Source organism: Chiloscyllium plagiosum, unplaced genomic scaffold (genome assembly GCF_037043375.1).
Source record: "Chiloscyllium plagiosum isolate Xiang-an unplaced genomic scaffold, Cpla_swu_hap1 HiC_scaffold_31, whole genome shotgun sequence".
Lineage (NCBI taxonomy): Eukaryota > Metazoa > Chordata > Chondrichthyes > Orectolobiformes > Hemiscylliidae > Chiloscyllium > Chiloscyllium plagiosum.
In genome coordinates, this window is record NW_028270169.1 from 42,156,990 (window position 1) to 42,181,439 (window position 24,450).

At 41.1% G+C, this 24,450-nt stretch overlaps 1 protein-coding gene across 3 annotated transcripts in view; it reads left to right on the forward strand.

Moving 5' to 3' along the window:
• Window positions 1-19,680, forward strand: part of mks1 (MKS transition zone complex subunit 1) — a 64,784-nt gene extending 45,104 nt beyond the window's left edge. For all 3 annotated transcript variants that reach the window (XM_043718702.2, XM_087977483.1, XM_087977482.1), the window contains exons 14-18: window positions 8,994-9,101; window positions 10,897-11,030; window positions 17,591-17,673; window positions 18,020-18,117; window positions 18,923-19,680. In XM_043718702.2, the coding sequence (XP_043574637.2) occupies window positions 8,994-9,101; window positions 10,897-11,030; window positions 17,591-17,673; window positions 18,020-18,117; window positions 18,923-19,029 (530 nt within the window). In that variant the 3' untranslated portion in view covers window positions 19,030-19,680. The remainder of the gene's footprint in view (window positions 1-8,993; window positions 9,102-10,896; window positions 11,031-17,590; window positions 17,674-18,019; window positions 18,118-18,922) is intronic.
• The last annotated feature ends 4,770 nt before the right edge of the window (window positions 19,681-24,450 follow it).

The window sequence follows — 24,450 nt, forward strand, 5'->3', positions numbered from 1 at the left end:
CCAGCACCCCTAATCCAGAATCTGGTTTCCAGCATCTGCAGTCATTGTTTTTACCCTTATGAAAGCAAGCCACTCATGTACCAAACTGATTCAGAAAAGTCAACAAGAAATAAAAAGGGACAGGCTACCTGGCATCCAATTAGGCCTGGGAAAAAAACAATGACAAATGCAATCGTGTCAACCTACAAAGACAAATCAAGCAACAGTCTGATGGAAACATGCTTAAGAAATCATACGTTTCAGCCAATTGCACCATCACTAATTGAGGAAGTAACGAGCAGATTACCTGAAGGTGAACCAGTGGATGTTATCTACCTGTACTTCAAAAAGACCTTTGACAAGGTGGCACTGAGGAGGCTGGATCGAACCTTAGCTGTCTGGCAGAAAGCAGAGAATGGAGATAAAAGGGTCCTTTTCAGGGTGGCAGCTGGTGACAAGTGGTGTTCCGCAATGCTCAGTGTTGGGACAACAACTTTTCACTTTATACATTGACAATCTAGATGAAGGAACTGAGGGCATTCTGGCTAAGTTTGTAGACAAAACAAAGGTAGACAGAGGGACAGGTAGCATTGAGGAGGCTGCAGAAGAATTTGGTTAAGTTAGGAGAGTGGCAGATGGAGTACGATGTGGGAAAGTGTGCAGTTTGGTAGGAAGCATAGAGGCATGGACTATTTTCTAAATGGGAAGAAAATTCAGAAGTCTGAAGAGCAAAGAAACTTGGGAGTTCTACTCCAGGATTCTCTCAAAGTAAACTTGCAGGTTGAGTCAGTAGTTAGGAAGGCAAATGCAATTATGATACTTATTTTGAGAGGACTTGAATATAAAAGCAAGGATGTATTTCTGAGGCTCTATAAGGCTCTGGTCAGACCACATTTGGAGTATTGTGCACAGGTTTGGGCCCTATACCTCAGGGAGGATGTACTGGTCTTGGAGCATGTTCGGAGGAAATTCACGAGAATGGTCCCATGAATGAACAGCTTAATATTTTGAGGAATGTTTGAGGACTCTGGGTCTATACTTGATGGAGTTTAGAAGGATGAGAAGGATAATTGAAACTTACAGAATACTGAATGGCCTGGAGATTGGGAGTGGATATTGGGAAGATGTTTCCATTGGTAGAAGAGACTAGGACCCAAGGGTACAGCCTTAGAGTAAAGGGAACATCTTTTAGAATGGAGACAAGGAGAAACTTCTTCAGCCAGAGAGCAGTGTATCTGTGGAATTCACTGCCACAGAGGCTGTGGAGGCCAGGTCATTGAGTATATTTAAGACGAGATAGATAGGTTCTTGATTGTAAAGGGGATCAAGGATTACGGGGAGAAAGCGGGAGAATGGGGTTGAGAAACATATTAGCCATGATTGAATGGCAGAGCAGACTCGATGAGTTGAATGCCCTAATTTCTGCTCCTATATCTTATGGTCTCATAAACATGTGAAACAATCCCAAATCAAATAAATCGTACCCAAGTTCTGCAGACCTGCCACATCCATTTGTGAATGTTGGTGGACAATTAATTAACTAATGTAAGAAAGCATCTCCAAAAGCAGACTCATGGTGGTGGCAAAGTCGAGTTTGAGTCGGTGCTGTACCCAGTTACATTGCTGGCACCTGCATTGGTGTGGTTAGTTGAACACTCAGTGGTGAGATTATTGGTGGAAATGAAGTGGCGCTGAAGAAAGGTGACTTTTGTTCTAGTGGCAACATGAAGGGGGCTCCTGCCTGGCCACCAGGCCCATGGCCTGTGGTGGAGCACTTAACAAGAAGGGCTGTAAATGTTGTTGTTATTTTTTCATTTTCTGCCTTTATATTTTATGTTGTGGTTTATTTTTCTGTATTTTAAGATGGTGCTGGTGAGTGGTGACACTACAACACAACACTTTTCATTGTACCTTGTAACAAAATACACATGACAATAATTAAATGAAATAATGGACACTTTTAATTTTCCCCACTGTTGATGTCAGGCTGACTGGTCTATAATTCCCTGTTTTCACTCCACCTCCTTTTTCAATTAGTGGGGTTATATTACTCACCCTCCAATCCATGGAATCTTGAAAGATGACCATCAGGGAATATAGTGTTTCTGAGCCACTTTCTTAAGCACCGTGGGATGAAGATTATTGGGTCCTTGAGAATTATCGGATTTTGATCCGATCAATTTCCCCAACACTACTTCCCTACGAATGTTGATTTTCTTCAGTTTCCCCCTTTCTCACTAGACCCTGTGTTCCTCAACATTTTTGGGAGGTTATTTGTGTCATCCTTTTTGAAGACAGATCAAGTACAGACATAATCGGTTTGCCATCTCTTTGATCCCCATTGTAACATCCCCTCTTTTTGACTGTAAGGGGCTACCTTTGTCTTCTTTTTCTCTTCACTCTTAACTGCTGAATTCCTGAGGTGAGAGTGACTCCCCTTGATATCAAAGTAATATTTGACGAAGTATGGCATCAAGGAACCATACCACAATTTAAGGCAGAAAAACTCTCCATTACTTGGAGCCATACCTGATACAAAGTAAACTGGCATGGTGATTGGTGGCCACTCATCTCATCCCTGAGGCATTGCTGCAGGAGTTCTTCAAAGTAGTGTTCAATGCCCAACCATCTTCAAAGACTTGATCCTCCTTCCACCATATGGTCAGAAATGGGAATGTTTGCTGATGACTGGACAATCAGTCACGACCTCTACCACCTCAAAGTACAAGGGCAGCCGATGCATGGGAACATCACCACCGCTTGCAAGTCCCTTCCAAGCTGCACACTACCCTGATTTGGAATTATATCAGAGTCAAAATCTCAGAATTCCCTTTCTAATAGCACTGGGAGTCCCCACACCAGATGGACTTCAGCAATTCAGGAGTGTGGCTCATTGCCACTTCCTGCAAAGAATAATTAGGGATGGTTAATGTATATTGGCTTTGCTAATGATGCTCAAATCCTAGAAAGTATTTATAAAATTACTGTGTGCTTCCCGCATGATACACTTCCTCTCAGCAGGCATGATCATAATCAGGGAGGGTTAGATATGCATCAACAGTCATCCTAGGCTGGATATCCAATAACCCATTTTGAAACTTGCTGCGTTAATTGTTCTCTATACCAGAGTGTTAACCACAATGCATTCAGAGTGACACAGGTAACGCTCTATTAACCAATATGAAATGAATGAGAGTAACCATCTAAGCAAATCTTGATTAGATTTTCTTTCCCTGTCATAGAGTCATAGAGATGTACAGCATGGAAACAGACCCTTCGGTCCAACCTGCCCATGCCGACCAGATATCCCAACCCAATCTAGTCCCACTTGCTAGCACCCGGTCCATATCCCTCCAAACCCTTCCTATTCAGTCAGTTCTCTCTTTTTTGTCTCCTCCTGCCTTACAATTTCACAGGGCCTGAAGTAATGCTATACCTTATCCAAGCTGCTTTTATTTGAACATGATATAATCATACAAACATTGGAGTTTGTCACTTTGACAGAGCTCTCTTTTCAATGTATTTTCCATACATCCTTCTTGTAAGATACATATTGCCATCTCAGCTGTGGATTGGAGATCCTGGGCTAAAAATATTGGAGAATTTAAAGAAGGTGGAAATAGAAAATTTTGAGTGAGACTAAGCCCCAAAGCCTAAAGGGTTTAATGGTCAGCACTCAAAGTAGTCTTCTGCTGTGTCAGGGGATCTGCAAATCTACACACCTGCTCACAAGGACCATCTATCAAACAATACTTCATAATCCCAATACTACCTGAGATTTCTGCATGCATGAGTACATACTATTTATTACTAACAACTGTTAAATCATTTTTTTAAGTAGTGTTACTCTTTTCTTTAATGTGGCGTATACTGCAAAGGTGCCTAATGAAACACAAATACAGGGTGCTTAGCTGTTCCCTCTAACTTGACAACATTGTACCAGTACGTCGTGTTATTAGCTGACTGTGACATTGAAATTAAGAATGCAAAGTATTTCAGACTCTGTCTACTTTATCTCTTGTGTTATGTCTCTTGATACTCTTAAGGAATTACTTGAACTTTGAGATAAATTATCAACGCCTTGAAACTTCCTTTGAGGGGACTGGATATTGAAGGAAACCTATCAGTGCTGAACTGTGGATTTTCTTCTGTGTGTATTAGCCACTACAGGCTTGTGCAAGCCTATTCTAATGCTTAAATACATGCAACTCTAGCTACTAATGGTGCACAGAGGTTGAATGTTTTATTGATGATGTATGTATTGCATCCTGCCTTCCTGTATGAGGTACTTGGGTACGTGTAGTTGAGGTGCTCAACCTGTCGATGCAGATTACTACCAGTGTTCAGTTGCCTAAAACTGCACAACATAACATCACAGAACATTAAGAATCTTTCTTTTGCTTGTCCATCCAACTTTTTGGGACATTGGCTTGCAGGTTATGTACAACTGAATTCGTCTCCATCTAACCCTGCAGTTCATATTGAAGAGCCAGAGCAAGTGGTCAGGCATTACTAATGCCTGAGAGTTTTGCTTCCCTGACTACAGACAGGCATGTGATGAAAGCTCCTGTGGATGATTTTCTTGGATCCAGTCTTCCATTGTGGCACCACCTTCATTCCAAAGACAGCCTGCTTATCACCCCAAGTATTGCCATTCCTAACCGGTACTCTCTGCTATCATCAGACAAAATAACTGAGGCCTAATAGAATGTGAGGAAAGGTGATAGATATTTGAATTACAGATAAATTGAATCTGAATTGGTTATATAAATAAGGGGAACTAGTAGTCAGTATTGTGTTGTTTTATATAATGTGAAATAAAGCTCTCTGGTTTAAAACAATAAGCATCTCGTGTATAATATTGATAGCAGAGGATGGTCGGAAGATAATAGTCCATATCAGTTTTTTTTTAATACTCCATATGAAAACTAGTTTGTAAGTGCAGCTGGTAATAAAGAAGGTAAATGGAATTTATTGCTAAAGGAATAGGGTATTAAAGTAGGGAAGTGTTGCTGCAACTGTTCAAGGCATTAATGAGACTGCCCCTGGAATATTGTGAACAAATTTGGTCCAACTTGAGAAGTGATGTAGTTGATTTGGAGACATTTCAGGGAGCTCCATGAGATTAATTTTAGAGATCGGTTTGTCTTGTGAAGAAATCAAACAGTTTCGGCCTATATTCTGTAGAATTTAGAAGAATGAGAGGGGATCTAATTGATCGATTACTCTTATTGAGGTATCTAAGATGCTAAAAGGAATTTGAAAAGTAAATCTAAAGAGGATATTTCCACAGTGGAGACACTCTGGAAGTAAAAATAATTGTGTATATGACCTAAATGATGCTTCTAGAGTTCAATACTTTTCAGTAAGGGTTGTCTTATTGGGCTATCCTCAATTAAAAGCAGATCCTGCATTGTTTTAGTTGTACCATGAGGGCAGATTTCAGAAATTTCATGACATTTGTTGATTTTTTTTAAATGGATGGGAGCAGTGAATTTGAAAATGTTGTCATAGATGGGTTTAAAGCAGAATTCTAAAATTGAAAGTGAGGCTTCTGTGGCTTTTAAGTATATTGGATTATAAACTGAGCACAAAGGATTGGATGTCATATTGTATCAGCAATCTTAGTTGGAAAATGTTAGCCCCATTGCTGTTAGTCAAAGTAGGACCTCACAAAAAGGTGCAGCAGCTTCTAAAGCTGAAATAGAGGCATTTTGAGGTCTAATTGGACAACTGAATTGCTGGTCATTCAAACAAAGACAGATGCCAGTTTGGAAGTGTTAGAGTTGAGTACGATACAAAAATTCCCAACATGGCAGATGTTATTTCACCAAACATAACATTGAAAATAATAAAAATCAAGTAATGTGTTTTGAAATTCCCCTTAGTGAGAGATGCCAGGTATATGAAATTTGTTTTTTTTGTGATGCTTCTTCTACAAATCTCTGTAATGGGTTCTCAAGTGCAAGAAAGTTTATAATTTTTCTTATGGGAAAGGGAGGTATATGTTAATGTTTAACTTGGGAAGCTAAAAATGTACCTTGGTGGCAAAATCTCGTACTCACTGTGACATGGTAGATGTAGCCTTTCTCTTAGCAAAGATGTTGGAAGATTTGTATCATCAATAGTTACAAGTGAGGTGCCGGAAGACTGGAGGTTGGCTAACGTGGTGCCACTGTTTAAGAAAGGTGGTAAGGACAAGCCAGGGAACTATAGACCGGTGAGCCTGATGTCAGTGGTTGGCAAGTTGTTGGAGGTAATCCTGAGGGACAGAATGTACTTGTATTTGGAAAGGCAAGGACTGATCAGGTACAGTCAACATGGTTTTGTGTGTGGGATATCATGTCTCATGAGTTTTTTGAAGACGTAACAAAGAGGATAGATGAGGGCAAAACGGTGGACGTGATCTATGTGGACTTCAGTAAGGCATTCGTCAAGGTTCCCCATGGGAGGCTGGTTAGCAAGGTTAGATCTCATAGAATACAGGGAGGACTAGCCATTTGGATACATAACTGGCTCAAAGGTAGAAGACAGAGGGTGGTGGAAGAGAGTTGTTTTTCAGACTGGAGGCCTGTGACCAGTGGAGTGCCACAAGGATCAGTGCTGGGTCCACTACTTTTCATCATTTATATAAATTATTTGGATGTAAGCATGTATAGTTAGTAAGTTTGTAGATGACACCAACATTGGAGGTGTACTGGACAGCGAAGAAGGTTATCTCAGATTACAACAGGATCTTGATCAGATGGGCCAATGGGCTGGGAAGTGGTAGATGGAGTTTAATTTAGATAAATGTGAGGTGCTACATTTTGGGAAAGCAAATCTTAGCAGGACTTATGCACTTAATAGTAAGATTCTAGGGAGTGTTGCTGAACAAAGAGACCTTGGAGTACAGGTTCATAGCTCCTTGAAAGTGGAGTCACAGGTAGATAGGATAGTGAAGAAGGCATTTGATATGCTTTCCTTTATTGGTCAGAGTATTGAGTACAGAAGTTGGGAGGTCATTTTGCAGTTGTACAGGACGTTGGTTAGGCCACTTTTGGAATATTGCGTGCAATTCTGGTCTCCTTCCTATCGGAAAGATGTTGTGAAACTTGAAAGGGTTCAGAAAAGATTTACAAGGATGTTGCCAGGGTTAGAGGATCTGACCTATAGGGAGAGGTTGAATAGGCTGAGGCTGTTTTCCCTGGAACGTTGGAGGCTGAGGGGTGACCTTATAGAGGTTTACAAAATCATGAGGGGCATGGATACGATAAATAGACAAATTCTTTTCCCTGGGATGGGGAATCCAGAACTAGAGGGCATAGGTTTAAGGTGAGAGGGGAAAGATATAAACGTTTTCACATAGAGGGTGGTATGTGTATGGAATGAGCTGCCAGAGGAAGTGGTGGAGGCTAGTACAATTCCAACATTTAAAAGGCATTTGGATGGGTATATGAATAGGAAGGGTTTGGTGGGTATGGGTCAGGTGCTGGCAGGTGGGACTAGATTGGTTTGGAATATCTGGTAGCCATGGATGAGTTGGACTGAAGGGACTGCTTCCATGCTGTACATCTGTATGACTCTACGACACTAAATTCTAGAAAGGGATTCGGCAATAATACACATTAAGTGCTACATTGATAATATATCACTATGGGAGAATGTATGCAGAACAAAATTTTTGAATGCAAAGCCTGAGGATCACTATTATAGTTTTGAATGGATAGTGGATTATAGAGAAATCTCTGAATTGAAATGGGTGAATAGCAGCAATCAGCTGTCTGATTATTTTGCCAAGAAAGGAGCAAATTCTATGAAACTGTTGGATATACCAGGAAAAGGATGTTTGGAACTTTAAAGTGCAAAGAAAAATACAAGAATTTATGTTGTTATTTTATATGCTTCTTTTGTTCGTGTGTATAAACAGATTCCTCTTTTACTTTTCATATTATATATAAGATTTGTTTAAAAAGAAAAAGAGGAACCTTATTATCTAAAATGGTCTGAAGGAATACCTGAGACTTAATGGAATTTGAGAAAAGGTGATGGATGTATTAATTAAGTGTAAGTTTGGTGTGAAATGCTTATATAAGTATGGGGAGCTGGTGATCAGTAGCCGCAGAGTTTAATGGAGTGTAGCTACCTGAAATAAAACTCTTCCTGCATGTGTGGACTGGGCTCTGTTTAAGAACAATCATCTTCCAGAGATTAATATTCACTGTATCAAAAGATCTTGTCAGCATCTGAAGTAACCTTCTACAAATGATACACCTGTGATTATAAGGTTAAATGTTGTTTAAAACTCTCCAGTAATTACAGGCAAAAATCACGGTGGCTCAGTGGTTAGTACTGCTGCCTCACAGCACCAGGGTCCCAGTTTCGATTCCAGCCTCGGGTGACTGTGTGGAGTTTGCACGTTCTTCCCGTGTTGCGTGCGTTTCCTCCCACAATCCAAAGATGTGCAGTTTAGGTAAATTGGCCATGCTAAATTGCCCATAGTGTTAGGTCAATTAGTCTGAGGGAAATGGGTCTGGGTGGGTTACTCTTCAGAGGGTCACTGTGGATGGTTGGGCCGCAGGGCCCGTTTCCACACTGGAGGGAATCTAAAAACTGTGAAAGTAAAAGTTGTCTTTTCCAATGTCTTCCCAATTCAACTCTCCAAAGAGTGCTAATTCCTGCTTTCCTCCTCACCTTTTCATTACCAGTGATAATTTAGAAATTAGTCTTGACACAGATGCCTGTCTTTGACCTACATCCCCCAAACCAAATAAACACATGCCTATAGCCAGTTCATGATGCAGTCAAATGTTTTTTTTTGGTTTTATTTTTAATTGTTCTCCCCATTTCCTTACATGAAGCTCAGCTGTATCTATGTTTTTCCAGCGCCTTATGTAAAAATCTCTTTTTATCTCAATGCATTAAGTCCCTTGTGTGAAATTTTACTGTATCTGAGCGCCTTAACAATACACTGTCAGTAACAGTGAGAAATGTTTAAGTGTCATTATTAGTCTGATATTTTCTGGATTTTTCAGATACCCTGCCGCAGTGGCCTGTGCTTTACTTTGGAGTTCATTCTTCTGATTTCTGGCAAAGACATCGTATTGAAGGATACGGGTACATCAGAATCCCAGACAGTCCTGGTAAGAAATTGTCTCTCCTCAGAACCCAAATCAGAAAATACCATCACATTCAGCAAAATAGCAAGTGAGGAGACAACTGACAAGATATGTGTTCTGAAAAAAATTCAAACCTGGTCTATCCCTCCACAAGTGCGGAATATTTCCAAACTTGTCTGATTTGAAGCATTTACTGTTTTTGAGCGTTTTAATTCACCAGTGCTCCCTAGTCTTCTTCACACACATTCCTGATGACAAACAATTCCATAGTTTCCCACATTGGTCTTCTGCCATGCTTGCCTGATCATTCTTAATGCAAAGCTGGTCAGTGAGTGTTGAGAAGCTATTGGAAGAATCTGAACCAGGCTGGTTTCGTCTTTCTGTGACTTCCATGCATATTATAGCAAGAAGGAAAGAATGGCTTATTCCTGCCCCACTTGATGGCAAATTGAGGCACTTCTCCTGCTAAGTTTGCACTTAGCTTTGAAATTATGTCTTTGAGCTCCTTCATCTTTACAACTCTGAACTTTCCAACACAATCCTCACCTGAAATATTGGTCAGTTTCTGTTTGGTGACATTCTATTGTCATGCTCAGAAAACTTCCATTCAACTTCACTTGCTTATGTTCCATAATATATACCACTGTGACTTCCTTCTGTAACTATAAAGTTGAAAAATAAACCATTTTGTTCAGAACTTCCATCTCACTGATGAGACTTCAACTCAAACCACATCTAACAACCTGCTGTGAAGACTCTGCTCACATTTTCACAGCTGTAATGAAATACTCCACAGCAGTTGAGACACAGCATTCTAAAACAATTTGTAATCTTCTTTAAAATTGGGAAAATCAATTTTTTAAATGTTTAAAAATTTACAGAATCACATCTTTCCCAATCAGTTTTTTCTGAGGCCACATCCATCCCTTTACCAAGTTTTGTTGAAATTTCTAAGTTAATTTTTGAGATACATTGTTTACAGATGAACAAGCCAAAACATTATTCCTACCCACCTTCAAGAACACAGGTAACCAACTCAATGCGCAATGTATCATTAGACACATGTTTGTGGTGGAATTAGTTGAAACAAAATATATAATAGCAGCTAGACTTTCAAGAGCTGCTTTATCAAAACACAACACGAATATTCCAATATCCAATATTCTTTCCTTACCCTGGAAAGGGTTTTTTAATGATGAATTACCAAAACTGACCATTTCAACTATTAAGAAAAATATCAGGTTGATAAATACTTATATATTTTAATGCACATCCAGTGACACTGTTGGAGAATGGGATATTTTTCTTTTTATTATCTAGTGTTAGTATTGAGAAGTTACAAGTCTCACTCACCACAGATCAATGCAAAATAAATCTCCTTTTACTCTGCCTCCAACCACTTGTATTCAACCTTAGAAGCACATTCCTAACTAGGTCAATGTGGTATTTTTTGGTTGCTCGCACCTGCTTGGCTGTGATCTCTAACTGAGATTAAAGAAAAATAATTATCTTCTGATCGGTTTGTGACATGTGTGTGGTTTGGTTTACGACTGCAAATTCGGCTCCTATCGATACTCTAGATTTTGACAAACTAATATGTTCAACATTTTGGATATTTCTCCAAGACCTCTGCAACCAGAATACTTTTCCAGTATTTCTACTTTATATTTCTAGCCTCTTGTCTCATTTCTGTTAGACCCTTTTATCGCTCTGTCTGTGTTGAAATTGAAGCTAGGTACCAGAGGTGAGGTGTTAATAGCTAAAGTTAATTACTGGCCTATATTTTGTTTGCCTTTTGTGTAATTTCTTTTATTTTCAGGTAGCTGCACTCTGACTTGTCAGACCTGGAGACCGATTGTCCCTGGAACTGTGGCAGAAATGCGAAGATTTTTTGTTGGTGGCTTCCTTGAACTTGAAGATATGACATACACGCGGACCCCAAGCACATTCAAGGTAACTATGAAAATTAGTGGAGATGATGTGAAATTTTTAAGCTGTAACAGGTGCCCACCCTCACCCTACTCACTTGAATTGTAAGTTCGAGCTGTGTGGTACTGAATTGAAGAGCAGGAAGATCCTACTTTAGATCTCTTCCGATGCTGCAGCAGCAAATTACAGCCAGACGTTTGCTTGCAGGACTTCAGTTTGTGGTATCTCCTAAGCAAGAAAGAGAAACAAAATAATTTGATTTCTTGTTCCTGATTGTTGCACAGTATCTGTAATCTTTGCTGGAGAAAGGATCATGGTAGGTTGACCGTGGATAGACGAGGTTTGACTCAGTGGATGTCTGTAATCCATGGCTCTCAAATGTCAAATAGCCATTTCAGTGTGTTAGCCAAGGGCAGATGGGGACTTAAGTGGAAAAAGGGAAGAAAATTATAGCAAAAAATTCAGTAAAAATTCCATTTTGTCAGTGAGAAACTAATTTCTGGAATTGATAACTTTTAACTAAACACAGGTTATCAGTTTTATTGGCCCCAGGGAAAGGGTATTCAATTGCTTAAAGTCGACTTCTATCTCAGACTGCTGGTCTGCTTCTGCCAAATACTTGACTGCTAGTTTTCCTTTTCTCTGCTTTGTTCAATTCCAAGCTTTGGTGGCATTTTCCACCATTGCAGTTTGAATTGTGCTGGGAATCTTTCAATAAATAAACAGTCTGTGCAGGACTTTGAGCATGAGTGAACGTTTTATCAAAGTGTAGGCACGTGTAACTGGGTCAAGTCTGAAAAGAGACACGAGCTTTGAACGTGACTGAGAAGGAGAATAAGGAATAAAACAATTCAAAGAGGTTTAACAGAATGGAGAAAAGCAGGAGAGAAGATGAAGCTAAAATGCTAAAAATAAAAAATAGCTAGAACGGGAAGGGTGAAAAGGGAGGAAAAGGAACGAAGGGAAATAAAAGAAGTTCTGTTAGAAAGTTATTTTTAAAGAGACTTTGCTAGGGGATGTCCTGTGTTGTGTGATGGATTAAGTATAGTGTGATCGGTTGCTGCAGTAGACTAAGGATGCTGCGGTCCTCCAACAACCACCTTGCTTGTTGTGTGAGTAACTGCACATGAATCAATCTGACCTTGAGTGCTGTTCATCTACATAGTGCTGGGATTGGAAGGAGGTGCCTGCCAAAGCTGGAAACACAAGATATAAAAATATGCTGTTACTGCAGTAACAAAACTGTCTCAGTTATAAATATGAAACTTTGAGTATGAGGTATGAGTTAGTTACAAGGCTGCTTTGGCTCATAGTCATGATTTGGAGATGCCGGTGTAGGACTAGGGTGTACAAAGTTAAAAATCAAAATGTTAACTCTGATTTCCACAGATGCTGGCAGACCTGCTGAGCTTTTCCAGCAATTTCTATTTTTGGCTTCTGTTAAAGAGGCTAGCTGAAAAATTAGCATAACCTCAACAGGCAAATCAGCAACCACCTGATGATAGAGCGGCGCTCTGAAAGCTAGTGCTTCCAGTTAAGCCTGTTGGACTATAACCTGGTGTTGTGTGATTTTTAACTTGGCTCATAGTCTCATTGTCTAGCTTTTTGTTCCACTTTCTATGTCACCACACTATCATTGCCTCACTCTGTCTCCTTTAGTATCTTCTGCATTTCGAATGCCTCACCTAATGCCATCCCTCACACCTCGAATCAGGAACAATAGCAGAAATTGCTGGAAAAGCTCAGGAGATCTCGTGAGTTCTGAGCAAGAGTCATTTGACCCGAAACGTTAGCTCTGATTTCTCTCCACAGATGCTAAGCTTTTCCAGCAATTTCTATTTTTGGCTTCTGTTAAAGAGGCTAGCTGAAAAATTAGCATAACCTCAATTGGCAAATCAGCAATCAGGACTGAGGTGGCAGGTAGAGGGTAGTGCCTGTACATCATTTAAACCACTCTTCCCCTAAACTTATTTCACAGCAGACTGTAATGTGATGTGCAAAGGTCTCCATTCAGTAACTGCTATCCAACAGAATCTTTAAACTCCAGTGGTACAATTGATACTGTGAAGGCAAATGGAAGGTTGCATCAACAACTGGTCCTTAATCATACAGGCTCACCTGATCATTGTAATGAGGCAATATCCTGCAATATCCAAAAAATCACATGCTCCTCTCCACAGGGCAAATATTTACCCTCCACTTTTGGTAAACTTCGGCTGATATAAAACTCTAATCCTCTCATGCAGCAAATTTTCCTCCATATCCTAATTGACTTAGGTTAATTTTATTCCTTCACATTCTATAGAACATAGAACATAGAACATAGAAGAATACAGCGCAGTACAGGCCCTTGGGCCCTCGATGTTGCGCCGATCCAAGCCCACCTAAACTACACTAACCCACTATCTTAAATGCCCATAAAGAGGGAGAGTCCACCACTGTTACTGGCAGGGCATTCCATGAACTAACGACTCGCTGAGTGAAGAACCTACCCCTAACATCAGTCCTATATCTACCCCCCCTTAATTTAAAGCTATGCCCCCTTGTAATACCCGACTCAATACGCGGGAAAAGGTTCATACTGTCGACCCTATCTAACCCCCTAATCATCTTGTACACCTCAATCAAGTCACCCCTAAACCTTCTTTTCTCTAGTGAAAACAGCCCCAAGTGCCTCAGTCTTTCCTCATACGATTTTCCTTCCATACCAGGCAACATCCTGGTAAACCTCCTCTGCACCCGTTCCAATGCCTCCACATCCTTCCTATAGTATGGCGACCAAAACTGCACACAATATTCCAGATGCGGCCGTACCAGAGTCTTATACAACTGCATCATGACCTCAGGACTCCGGAACTCAATTCCTCTACCAATAAAAGCCAGTACGCCATATGCCTTCCTCACCGCACTATTTACCTGGGTGGCAACTTTCAGAGATCTGTGTACATGGACACCAAGATCCCTCTGCTCATCCACACTACCAAGTATCCGACCATTAGCCCAGTACCCCATCTTTTTGTTATTCTTCCCAAAGTGAATCACCTCGCACTTAGCTACATTGAATTCCATCTGCCACCTTTCTGCCCAGCTCTGCAGCTTCTCTATATCCTGCTGTAACCTGCCACATGCTTCCTCACTGTCAACAACTCCTCCGACTTTCGTATCATCCGCAAACTTGCTCACCCAACCTTCTAACCCCTCTTCCAGGTCATTTATAAAAATGACAAACAGCAATGGTCCCAAAACAGATCCTTGCGGAACACCGCTAGTGACGGCACTCCATGAAGAAACTTTGCCATCAACTACTACCCTCTGTCTTCTTCCATCCAGCCAATTCCTAATCCAAACCTCCAACTCACCCTCAATGCCATATCTCCGTATTTTCTGCAGTAGCCTACCATGGGGAACCTTATCAAACGCCTTACTAAAATCCATATATACCACATCTACCGCTTTCCCCTCATCAACCTCCTTCGTCACCTTTTCAAAGAATTCAATAAGGTTTGTGAGGCACGACTTGCCCTTCACAAAACCATGCTGACTATCCTTGATCACATTATTCCTATCTAGATGTGCATAAATCCTATCCCTTACAATTCTCTCTAAGACTTTGCCCACAACAGAAGTGAGACTCACCGGCCTATAGTTACTAGGGCTATCCCTACTCCCCTTTTTGAACAAGGGAACCACATTTGCTATCCTCCAGTCTTCTGGGACTACTCCTGTAGACAAAGAGGACATAAAAATCAAGGCCAATGGCTCTGCAATCTCCTCCCTTGCTTCCCAGAGAATCCTAGGATAAATGCCATCAGGCCCAGGGGACTTATCTATTTTCACCTTTTCCAGGATTTCCAACACCTCTTCTCTACATACCTCAAAGCCATCCATTCTACTTATTTGTGCCTCAGTATTCTCATCGACAACAATGCCCTGTTCCTGAGTGAATACTGAAGAAAAGTATTCATTCAGTGTCTCCCCAATCTCTTCCGCCTCCACACGCAACTTCCCCCTACTATCCTTGACTGGACCTATTCCTACCCTAGTCATTCTTTTATTCCTAACATACCTATAGAAAGCCTTAGGGTTTTCCCTAATCCTATCTACTAAGGACCTTTCATGTCCCCTCCTTGCTGCTTTTAGCTCTCTCTTCAGGTCCTTCCTGGCTACCCTATAACTCTCAATCGCCCCAATTGAACCTTCACGTCTCATCTTGAGATAGGCCGCCCTCTTCCATTTAACAAGGGATTCCAATTCCTTATTAAACCACGGCTCCCTCGCACGACCCTTTCCTACCTGCCTGACAGGTACATAATTATCAAGGACACTCAATAGTTGCCCCTTGAACAAGTTCCACATATCATTTACACTCTTGCCTTGGAGTCTACTTTTCCAAGCCACACATCCTAAGTCATGCCTCACCGCATCATAATTTCCCTTACCCCAGCTATAATTCTTGCCCTGTAGTACACACTTATCCCTCTCCATCACGAGTGTAAAAATCACCGAATTATGGTCACTATCCCCAAAGTGCTCACCTACCTCTAATTCTAACACCTGGCCTGGTTCGTTACCCAGAACCAAATCCAGTATGGCCTCACCTCTTGTTGGCCTGTCTACATATTGTGTCAGGAAACTCTCCTGCACACATTGAACAAACACTGACCCATCTAACGAACTTGAGCTATAGCTTTCCCAATCAATATCAGGAAAGTTAAAGTCCCCCATAACAACCACCCTATTACTGTCACTCATCTCCTGAATCACCTTCCCAATCCTTTCTTCAATGATTCTAGGACTATTAGGAGGCCTGTAAAAGACTCCTAACAGGGTGACCTCACCTTTCCTATTCCTAACCTCAGCCCAAACTACCTCAGATGGCAAGTCCTCATCCATCGTCCTTTCCACCGCTGTAATACTATCTTTGACAAGCAATGCCACACCTCCCCCTCTTTTACCCCCACCTCTAAACCTACTAAAACATTTAAATCCCGGAACCTGCAGCAGCCAATCCTGTCCCTGTTCTAGCCATGTCTCCGTAATAGCCACAACATCGAAGTCCCAGGTACCAACCAACGCTGCAAGTTCACCTACCTTATTTCGTATACTTCTTGCATTGAAGTATACACACTTCAAGCCACTTCCCTGTTTACAGGCACCCTCCTTGGAAATTGATGCCATGTTCCTCACCTCCCTACACTCCAGGCCCTGCACCCTGAAGCTACAATCTGGGTTCCCATGCCCCTGCCGAGTTAGTTTAAACCCCCCCCAAGAGCACTAGCAAACCTCCCCCCAAGGATACTGGTTCCCCTCAGGTTCAGGTGTAGACCATCCTGTTTATAGAGGTCCCACCGTCCCCAGAAAGAACCCCAGTTATCCAAAAACTGGAACCCCTCCCTCCTGCACCATCCCTGAAGCCACGCATTTAATTGTTCTCTCTCCCTATTCCTCGAATCTCTATCACGTGGCACGGGTAACAAACCAGAGACAACAACTCTGTTTGTTCTGACTCCAAGCTTCCAACCTAGCTCCCTGAAAGCCTGTCTAACATCCTCAGCACTCCTCCTACCTATGTCGTTGGTGCCAATGTGGACCACGACTTCGGGTTGCTCCCCCTCCCCCTCCAGGACCCGGAAAACACGATCAGAGACATCACGTACCCTTGCACCTGGGAGGCAACATACCAAACGTGAGTCTCTCTCGTTCCCACAAAACCGCCTATCTGTGCCACGAACTATCGAGTCCCCAATTACTACTGCTCTGCTCTTCTTCACCCTTCCCTTCTGAGTAACGGGGACAGGCTCCGTGCCAGAGACCTGAGCCCCGTTACTTACCCCTGGTAAGTCATCCCCCCCACAAATATCCAAAACTGTATACTTGTTCTTGAGGGGAATGGCCGCAGGAGGTCCCTGCACTGGCTGCTTCCTCCCAGTCCCCCTCACTGTAACCCATCTATCTGCCATCTTTGGAGTTACTACTTCCCTATAACTCTGATCTATGACCCCCTCTGCCTCCCGAATGATCCGAAGTTCATCCAACTCCAGCTCCAGTTCCCTAACACGGTCTTGGAGGAGCTGGAGATGGGTGCACTATTCTAAGTTTATAATACTCATCCTGGGCTTTTGTGGCACAGTGGTAGTGTCTGTGTGTGTCTGAGACAGAGGGCCTAAGTTCAGGCTCCTTTCCCCTTCCCCCCCCCCCCCCCCCCCACCACCACCTCCAACCCAGCTCCAGATGTATGTAATAAAATCTGTGAACACATTGATTACAATATATCCAAAATGTTCATCTGTGTTTAAGAACCTTTGTGTCCTCCATTCTCTCTATCTTTGTAACTTTCTTCTGTCTTGCAACCATGCTTCTTTAAACCGATCGTTCCTCCAATTGTGGCATAAACTTTGGACAACATTTTATTTACCCCTACTAATTATCGTCTCCTTTGGCTCAATAAATGCAATTTGAAAAGAAAGGAGATTGAAATTTGAAAAATTAATATAATGAGAAAGAAATATGATGTGAAATATGAGGGATGTTATGGAAAAAGACCAAAGCTTGAGATACAGTTAAACTATCTTCTTTGCATTCAGGGAAAGAGATTGAGTCGATTTGGTTTCAGAACAGAAACAACAGGAACTGTTACCGTGAGGTTTCATTGCATACAGCAGTGCAGGTGAGTAGACCAAAGATGTCTGAACACCAGACAGACATGATGGATGACTTGAATCACTGGATCTGGTGAGTGATGTTTTCCGATGGCATTGCGGGCAAAGCTAATATTTTTTTGACCCCTGTTAATTGTCTTAGCAGCAGTAGAAATGAGCTGTAACCTTGAAAACATTTTGAGTGACTTGCTAGTCAACCACAATGCTTCGACTCTGAAGTCACATTTAGGTCATTATGGATGAGTGTGGCTGATTTCTTTCCCTAAAGAATGTTAGTGAACCAAATAGAACTTTATGAAACTGACCTTTGTGATGTGTATGAATCTATTGAGTTTGTGTTGTCATGTTTGATAGATCTTTCCTTGATTCGAGCATGGCAAGGAAAAAATCACAAAATGTTCTGGAACGTATGGGTGGACTTTCACATCAAGCCTCCCTCCAATCTGTCATAGGTATGTGATTATTAAGATGTAGCTGTGCTACGATACTATGTATTTAGGCTTGACTGGAAACTGTTACATAAATATTTCATTGGTGGTGTTTATTCCTGGCACCGGAAATTACTGCTTAACTATCTGCTGATTTCTTTTTTCCTTTATACTGTGTGAATAGCCAATGGTATCTTATCACACCACTGCATTCCTTAGTCTCTTTGCCTTCTTGGTGTAAGGTGAGACTATTTTGGGATCTTGATAAAACACTGCATTAGCAACTAGTCCATTCGGGTGGAATGGAGGATTAAGTCCTGGCTAGTTTTGTTGGGGAGTAAAGTTTCTTCTGTGGAAGACTCTGAGGTATTACTGTTGTTAAATTTGCAGGATTGAAAGATATCACAGTCGTTGTGCAAAGTAAAGTGTGCATGATTATGTAATAACAGTTAAACGAGCTGCACATTGTTGGGGGAGAAAGTGCTTTGCACAATAACAATGTTTCAAGGGAACATTGGTCCTAGACAAGATATGTTTGGGCAATACCAATGCATTTTCTTGTAGCCAATGGCTCAGCACATAGATGTCCCAAATTTGTGCTAAATTAACATTTTGCCCTGATTTTCAGGAGGGCTGGTGTGAGAAATTTGAAAAACTTGACTAACACTTAGAAGAACCCTCCTCATTAAGGGGTAAGGCAGTTTGCACATTTCATTGAATAACTGAGCTCATTACGCTACTCCCTGATTGGATGGAAGGTAATTTTGTTTGAAAAGATAACCTTCCTTTTCAGTTTTTCCACTGTATGCTTTGTCTTTTTTCCACTCAGCGGCATTTGGGCAAGCTCAGCAACGTATGCGTGAGGCACAAGAGAGCCTGTCAAAAGACCTGCTGCACGCATCATCATTTCTGGAGTCAAAGTCAGTGGCAAAATAAATCAACATCAGTTGCACTGGGCTGTGATATTACAGACTGAGAAATAAAACTGACTCATCCAGAAGACAGCAAGATTGGAGAAACAACCCTGGGAGCATGTATTCTGTTTAATTAGAGTTGGAACACTGCTGCTTGTTGGCTTTTCTATGGTCAAATTTTGAGTTTGCATATATTTCAGCAATGAATGAAGTTAAGCCTCATTGAGTCAGTTGTGGAGCCATAGAGAGTTTCTCAGCTGATTCTCGCTTGTACTATTCAGTCACTTAGAAATTGTGATAAATATGGGCGACATGTTTGAGCTCGTCAAATATTCATTAACTCCTGACAGCAATGCTAAATACTTATTGAAGAATACTTATTTTTCCAAGGCCTTAAATTAGACACTACCGTGTATATATTTGGCTACATATAGCTCCACAAACCAGAAGGTGTTAGCTTTGATTCCTGTTTTTATTTTGCTGGACTAGGTGATTTCATAGTAGCAAGAAGGACACTACAAATGGCAAAGCAACTTGGATGAAGAAGAAAATTCAAATGGTTCCTCCTTCAAATTGCAGTCCAAAACCCTTTTGTAAATGCCTATGTACATTTGAATGTTGGGTGATTAATTTACAATGCACTGTCTAGAACAAGAAGTCAAATCAGAATGCACATCCATTGTGTCTGTTCATTTCTTACATTTAAATTGCAGGACACCATTATCGTTGGAGGAGTTGACCACTTATAGTATGTCCATTTAAACCATGATAGCTGTATAATTCCCAATTAAGAAACGTTTAAACCCACAAAAGACTTGCAGAATCAGACAAGGCCAAAAATTCAGAATTTTATAGGATGCATTATTACTTGATCACTTAATTTACCAAGTATCTCTTTAATTTTCTGACAATATCAATATATTGTGCTGGATGAGAGGTGTTTCTTCCAACTTGGGGATGACAACCTTTAGAAATGCAATCGAGGGAAATGATTTATGTAAAATCCACTGAGAAATTCAAGATTTTGTAAGATATGTTTATACCCTAACTGTTAGCATGAATGCATATAGAATATTGCATATTTCTCATTTGAGCACAGAAAATAAGCTGTATCTGCAATACTAAAACTTACTTTAAACCTTGAACTGAAAGTAGGTTGAAGGACTATAGATACTGGAAATCTGAGGCAGAAGCAGATAAGGCTGGAAATTGCATGTATTTTCATTATTTTCAGTTTTTATCCCTTACTCTTCCACCATCACTGAATTAGAGAAATCCTTTAGTGTTCATTTAATTTTTTGATGTGTGACTCATTAACAAAGGAAGAAATGTATTTCCTCTTCATATATTACGGGTCAAACATTCCTATGATTTTAGATAATGACTGAACATTCCAAAAACTGGTGATAACTCAGGATGTTGCACAAGTTCAGTCGTGCACCATTAGCAATTATACAAACAACCTTAAAGTAAGAAAACAGGTCTTGTGGCACATTAGGTAACATTCCTGCCTCTGAGCCAGAAGTTCTGTGTTTCAAGTCATACTCGAGAATTTGATGGCCAAAGAAGATGCATTCATAATGCAGGAGAAAGGGAGGACTGCAGATGCTGGAGATCAGAGTCAAGAGTATGCTGCTGGAAAAGCACAGCCGGTCAGGCAGCATCCGAGGAACAGGAGAGTTGATGTTTTGAGCATAAGCTTTTATCAGGTCACCCTGATGAAGGGCTTATATCGAAACGTTGATTCTCCTGCTCCGCGGATGCTGCCTGACCTGCTGTGCTTTTCCAGCACCACACTCTCGACCCTGCATTCAAAACGCAGCCAAACAGATTAACAATCTACTTCTAAATTCTACTAACAGGAATGTTACCTGCCAGTGACAGGTGGTGAAAGTGGGAGAGATTCCTGGTAAGCTGTGTGATGGAAAGCAGATGGGAGCCTCTACCATCACTGTTCATGAATGTGGACTGCAATATGCATGTAAAGCTGCATGTTTCTACTTTGAAACCTTGGAGAGTGGTCAGTTAGCTGGGTGGCCAGTGTTGGTCAGATTGGTCCCGACATAATGGAGCTCGATCCCCATTTTGGCTGGAGTAGATTTGGGACCTGCCGCCTTGCCCTACCTAAGGTGAAGGTCGTTGGGCAGTGGTCAGATCTGACTTTCGGCATAAAGCTGAACAAGGTCATAAGTCAAGAGGGGCTGGCCCAAATGATGCATTTGTTAACATAACTACAGTGGCCCTCCCTGAATTCACACCTGCAATGTACTGATACAGTCAAGCATTAAAGCCACTACTAAATAAAACAATCATACCAAAACCATCTTTTGTTTGATGCAGTATAACATATGCATCTGTTCCTCAACTGTTATGAATTTGTTAAATTGTCTTTTGTATAATTGAAGCTGATTTTCTACCCTGCATATAACCTAAGAAAGAAAAGAGCTCAATGTCCAACACCTATCTGCCTCAATTTATTCATGTCCTGCCCAGGCCCTGACTTCACTGAACAATCTCTCTCTATCTGTCTCTCTCTCTGTCTCTCTGTTGTTTAATATGGTTTTCTACTCTGCATTTTGTTTTGATTTGTTTCAGAAGGTGATACATTCTGGGGTTTGATATGGAAGCCCAAGCAATGATAATTCGGGAGCTGTGAAATGAAAGTCTTGAATCTATAATACACAAATAGTTTGTGAGGAGTTCACTATCATTTCGTAAAACTTTGGCGCAAATAGGTAACTTTTAAAGATTCAATGACAATGGGTCGGATTTTCATGGTCCCAGTTAGTACCAAATGGAGATAGGCCCAGGCAAGCATGGCCACCAAATGAGCCAACGTACATTCCTGTCCTTGGCAATTTCCATAGTGTGAGAAAGGAAGCGGGCCCTAGATACTGCCTGCTGCTGTGAAATGTACAGCTGATATCACTGCAGACTCAGTAGCAACCAACTCCAAGTCAGCTATTTTTTGTGGAGGCAGTAAATCTCTACCAGCTGTTGGAAGGCATGACACTGAGATGAGAAGAATTTGAAAGGTAAGTAAAATAGTTTTGTTTTCTTTACAATTCATTATGAGGTGTAACAGCATGAGATCTTTGTGCTCTTAAAGTGAGCAATGACTGCTGTCATTGTTTACTGGGTAGTTAGATCTTCCAAAAAGTTTGCCACATTGTTACTTCTGCCAAATGACAACTGTCAAATAATGACCAATGTAGAAAAGTCATTAGCCGATTAGAGCACATTTTACACAATTAAAAGGGTAACATAGTGTAATGACCAAGTGTATATGTTTAACATTTTTCTCATTTTATATGTTCAGTCTACAAAGCTGTTGAGATTGCAGTTTTGAAGTCTATCTGCTTACTTGGGGAGTTTTATTGGCTTTTGGCCGCAATTTCCATGCCAAATTGGTTTGCAAGTGCTTGACATTACTTACAGGTTTTGTTTGAAAGGTCTGGTGACTTGGGGAGCAGTGAGTCATTCACCAGCTTCCAACTGTTACAACGGAATGTCTGAGTTCTGCTCATAAAAATGGGTAATGGTTAGAGGATGGGAGTAAAGGATGCATTAGGAGTAGCGGTAGAAGTGGGGACTCTACATTGCTCAGAAGCTTTAACAGCATATAGAAGAGCACCTGGTTACATAGTAAGCACTGGGATGAGAGTTTTTGAGAACACAGGCAGGTCTTTTAACCAACCCACTTGGACTAGACCCACTTCTACTTTCAGCTCCCAGTGTTAGACCCACATCCAGGCAGTTCAGAGTCTGGACACCTGGAGATCCTGCTTGCTGACCAACCCATCACAAGATAAAGATTAGATTTGTCTTGCTTTCATTGAGAAGAAAACTTTGGACAATTTTTCACATTTCTCTTTTTATTGAGAGTTTTTAAAATAAAATTACAGAGGAGATTGTATAACAATCTTATGGTACAACAACAATAACAATAATCTGACTACTACTCTACAAAACAAATCAAAAATACCAAAAAAATTCTTCCCATGCTACAATTCAATAAATAATTAGACATAATAAGTTAAATTAGGTTGAGTTGAACTAAACTAATTGAACTTAATTTACACCACTCAGCACCACCCCACCAAAGCTCCCATCATCAGGAGCATCAGTTAACATAGAACAATACAGCACAGAACAGGCCCTTCAGCTCACGATGTTGTGCCGAACATTTGTCCTAGCTTAAGCACCTATCCATGTACCTATCCAATTGCTGCTTAAAGGTCGCCAATGATTCTGACTTTGCCACTCCCACAGGCAGCGCATTCCATGCCCCCACCACTCTGAGTAAAGAACCTACCCCTGACATCCCCCCTATACCTTCCACCCTTCACCTTAAATTTATGTCCCCTTGTAACACTCTGAAACATACCTGTATTTATTCAGGATTCTTTCTCTCAGGGTCCCTCGCCCACCATATACAGTTTTTGTGGCAAAAAAAGGCCCCAATCAGTATGGTTTATAAGTCTGTGTCTAGGTGATTCAAAAAGGGCTGCCACGTCTTTTAAAAAAGTTCTGTTTTCTGTTGCACCATACTTGTAAGGAAGTCTAGGGTAACATACTCCATCACTATCCTATGCCATCCTGAAAGGCCCGGGGGTTTTTTGAGACCCAGCTCATCAGAATGTTATTCCTCGCGCGATATGTAAGGATATTAAACAGTTTCTTCCCAAGCTCATCTAGAGAAGGCAGATTTGGCAATCCTAGAAGGAGAGACACTGGATCTGCCTTAACCTCAGTCCCCAAGATCTCCTCCAACACATTTGCTATGGTGCCCCAATATTTACGAATCTTATGGCATGACCACAAGCAATGTATGAGTGTACCAATGTCTGTTTTACATTTAGGGCACTTTGGAGAGGCTCCTTTTTCTTAAATTTTGCTAGCTGCTCTGGGGCCAAATGGGCTCTGCGGAGAATCTTTAGTTGCATTTACACTGTCTTTCAGATATCCTCCCATACTTCTGCCAAAATTTCTGCTCCCAATTCTTGATTCCAGATTCTGTAAAGCCTTTCAATATCTTCTGAGACACCCCCTCCCTGCAAATGATAGAGGGTACGAAGCGAGAGAGTGCCTGTGGATCGAAGCACTCTCTTCTCCACATAAGACTCATAGGGATGAACCAATAATGTGTTCTTTTTCAGTATAAAGTATCGACTCTGAAAATAGCAGAAGAGGTCCCTACTGGACAATCCATATTTATGACTCAGCTGATCAAAAGACATCATGACATTCCCCTCAAACAGGTCTCCCAAACAGGAGATTCCCCTAGACTCCCATAACTTAAAGCCGAATTCTTCGATCCCGGCCTAAATCCTGGTATTCTTACTATGGTGGTAAGCGGGAAGGTCTTACGTAAATTACCCTCTATCTGTCACATCATTCTCCACGCTTTGACCATATTAATGACTATCAGATTTTACAATAC